General features: G+C 46.4%; 1 protein-coding gene across 1 annotated transcript; it reads right to left on the bottom strand.

Annotated features, from left to right (window-relative positions):
• Nucleotides 1–599: 599 nt before the first annotated feature.
• LOC114579338 lies at nt 600–1,187 on the bottom strand. Its single transcript, XM_028693562.1, has 2 exons — nt 983–1,187; nt 600–925 (listed from the first exon to the last, which is right to left on the bottom strand). The coding sequence occupies exons 1-2, from the start codon at nt 1,185–1,187 to the stop codon at nt 600–602; spliced, it is 531 nt and encodes a 176-aa protein (XP_028549395.1).
• Between the last annotated feature and the right edge of the window lie 2,327 nt (nt 1,188–3,514).

Raw genomic sequence — 3,514 nt, 5'->3', positions numbered from 1 at the left:
TCTTGCTCGATTTCCAGCTGACGTTCTAGTGCAAAGTTTCATTTATTTTGGATCACTGGTTTACATGCTGGGTTGATCTTGAAAGAGTGCGTGATTACTTCAGGATTGATGCCGGGCATATCAACTGAACTCCATGCAAACACATCTTGGTTTATACGTAGAAAGTCTACGTACTCTTTTTTCTCTGCATCTGAGAGGAGTGATCCGATCTGTACTATTCTCGAAGGGTGCTCATCTGATAGAGAGACACAAATAAGATATTCTATAGGGGAGGCCCTTTGAGGAGTATCTTCATTTCGAAGATCGAAGTCATCGATGCTCAAAGTAACTTATGAGCGTGGTTGAGCCTTCCTAAGATAGCAGGATTGGGCTACTTGTTGATCTCCACGTACGGTCCTGATCCCTGATGGGGTAGGAAACTTTAGCTTTAAGTGGGGAATTGAAGCAATAGCACCGAAGATTTTTTGGAGTGGCCTTCCAAAGATTGCATTATAGGCTGATTCAGATTTCACTACAATGAACTGAATAGGATGTTCAACTTGACGGGGGAATTCTCCAAGTATGACCGGGAGACTGATGGTTCCTTCCACTTTTACAGGTCAGTTATCAAATTCGTATAGTGGATCGGCAGCGGGTAGGAGTTTCTCTCTGGACAGGCCCATATTAAGAAAAGTTGAGTAGAATAAAACATCTACTGATCTCCCATTGTCGACCAATATCCTTTTAACATTATAGCATGGGTCGCCTATTCCTGCGCTAATCACCAGTGGATCTTTATAAGGAGTCTTTATGCCTTCTAGATCAGACTCTTCAAAGGTGATGGAGTGATCGGCATGAAGTTTCTTTGTAGGTAGCTCTTTGTTCTCTGCCATCAAAACTTGACAAGGCGTTGAAGGGCCCCCAGCAATGGTTTCAATTTCGCCCACTATTTGGCGATTGTTTGCTGATTATTTTTGTTGCTGATTTTTCCCCCCAGTCGGACCAACCTCTTCTCGGGCTGTTGAATTCTTGGTGAATGGTCGGAGGTATCCTTGTCGGATCAGTCTCTCAATTTCTCCCTTTAGCTGTCTGCATGCTTCAGTAGTGTGTCCATGACTGCGATGGAAGTGGCAATATTGCTCTTGGTTTCTGACATTGGGCTTCAAAGGGTATGGCCACTTCACACTCTCCTGATCTCGGATGGCCATCAATACATTCGCTCGGGATGTATTAAGTGGCGTGTACTCTTTTTATTGGCGGGGCTCTCATCGTGGCTGTGAGGGTCGAGGAGGAAGATTGTAGTTTCCTTGCTTCTTCCTTTGTGATGGGGGGTTCTCCATCCCTGGGGGATTTTTACGCTTCCCGGTTGTCTGCTCAAATTGCTTCCTATGAGCATTGATGGCTTCATCGGCAGTAATTTGGGCCTCTACTTGATGGATTAGATCCGCATATGAGTGGACCGTTTCTCGCATGAGTGCCGAGTAGAAGGGGCTCAGGCGAAGCCCTCCAAGAAATACACCTCTAAGAAATTCGGGATCTACCCCTGGAATTTGTTGGGCTTCTGTGGAAAACCTTTGAAAGTACTCTTTAAGAGAATCACCCTCGTTCTGACGTATCTTTGAATGGTGGGAGGAATCCTTAACCATCCTTCGGTTGGAGACAAATTATTCAACAAATAACTTGGCCAATTTAATAAATAATGGGATGGATCGGGCAGGCAGTGAGTAGAACCACGTCTGGGCCTTCCCTTTAAGGGTGGCAGGAAAAACTTGGCAGAGTTAAGCATCTGGGGCTCGCTGGATATGCATAATGGTGTGGTAGTGATCGATATGCTCGTAGGGGTCTAAAGTCCCATCGTAAGAATCAATATTCAGGAGTTTGAATCTTGCCGGAATGGGATATCTAAGGATAGCTCTGTGAAAGGTGATGACTCCTGAATGTCTCGTTGATGAAGAGATTGCCTTATATCCCCTGTGGGGAACCCTTCTCGGTCTAGTCTCCGTAATTCATGCCGTAGGGTATTACGGGGGTGTTCAGTGATGTGCTGTTGGTCCAAGTCCTCGGGAACGTCCTGAGGAATATGATGTCGATGGCCTGTGCGCGAAGGATGGGTAGAGCTTGCTGTGTCAGCAAGCTCATTCTCTGGATGTGTAGGAGGGTGCATCCTTGGCGGAGGAAGGGGGACTTTGACATGAAGAATGTCTTTGAATCCTGGCTGGTCTCAAGGGAGAAGAGTATCTTCTTGGGGAACTAGTGCTGGTGCTTGAGCTTCCCTTAAGAGTTGAAGGATCTCATTCTGAGATTCCTCCATCTTTCTGATACGCTCTTCTAGGGATGGCCCTGAAGTTCCTTCTCCTGCAGGGTGTAGGCCACAGGGGTGAAAGGAGATAGATGCTTGTCATCCCCGATTCAGTGACTGATTTCCAGATTGATGTGAATTAGAGCGAGATGCTCCCATGATGCGATGGCTATGCCTATTAGCCATTGAAGGAGTACTTCGTGTAGTTCGTGTAGTGGGATTGAGCATTCCCACAGACGACGCCAACTGTTGCAGGCTTGAATATACGCGGCGATAGAGTTTTAATTATATGTCTTAGCTTTGCATGGATATCCAGTACACACACACACATAAGACAAGACTTTTTTGTGTGGAAAACCCTTTAAAGGGAAAAAACTATGGGGCCTAGCCCAGTTGAAAATGATTCCACTATAATTTGAGTCGGTTACAAAGGAACTGAATCCCCTCAAAGGGCGATCAGATTTATAATTAGTAACTGTTCGATAGGAGTCAGGTGTTATACCCGATGTCACTTGGAAGTTCGGGCATTGATAGACTGATCTTGAGTAGAACGTAGGGCCTTCAGCAGGACGTCGGGCCTTAAGCAGGATGTCGGGTCTGAACATAGGACCTTGAGGTGGTGGTGCAACGAAGCTCCGGCGGTGGTCCGACGAGGTTTTGGCGGTGGTCCGGCGAGGTTCCTGCGGTGGTCCGGTAAGGCTCCTACGGTGGTCCGGCGATGTTCCGGCAGTGGTCCGGCGATGTTCCAGTGGCGGTCTAGGAGGAGCTTCTTCCTTCTCTTCTTCCTTCTCTTCTCTTCTTCTCTTCTTACTTTGGTCCTCTTGTGAAGAATGAGGATTCTATTTATAGATTTTCTGGGGTGGCATAGCTCGTAAATAGGCGTGAGATCATGGGCGAATAGGAGTGGTTGAATGGACGGCCGATGTTGAATCCTATGATCGTGCATCGTTCGTTGGACATTTGAAGGTGTTAATGATGTCGGAATTATGTGATCTTAGGCTCGTTGGATTCGTCTCGTCGAGTTGTTCGATTCGAGTATAAGCTCGTTAAAATCGGAGATCGTTTGTTAACTCAAATAGCAGTTTGAACCTTCCAACAGCGCTTTGAGTCCTTAATTTGGACCCATTTGGGCTCAGATTGGGTTGAATTTGGTGTCGTTGGGTTTGTATCTCCGAGACGCTCAGTTTGACTATAAGCTCGCTGAAATCGGACTTCACAAGCTCCCGAATTTAATTT

The sequence above is a fragment of the Dendrobium catenatum genome, unplaced genomic scaffold, assembly GCF_001605985.2.
Source record: "Dendrobium catenatum unplaced genomic scaffold, ASM160598v2 fragScaff_scaffold_43, whole genome shotgun sequence".
NCBI lineage: Eukaryota > Viridiplantae > Streptophyta > Magnoliopsida > Asparagales > Orchidaceae > Dendrobium > Dendrobium catenatum.
Note: the sequence above shows the minus strand (reverse complement) of the source record. Positions and strands in the feature narration are given on the sequence as shown.

What these genes read in the sequence shown, in the direction of transcription:
- LOC114579338 (XM_028693562.1), bottom strand. Translation starts at nt 1,187, where the DNA reads ATGGCCATCCGAGATCAGGAGAGTGTGAAGTGGCCATACCCTTTGAAG. An exon ending in AACAGCCCGAGAAGAGGTTG is followed by an intron (nt 926 to 982) that starts GTCCGACTGGGG and finishes ATCGCCAAATAG; the next exon opens with TGGGCGAAATTGAAACCATT.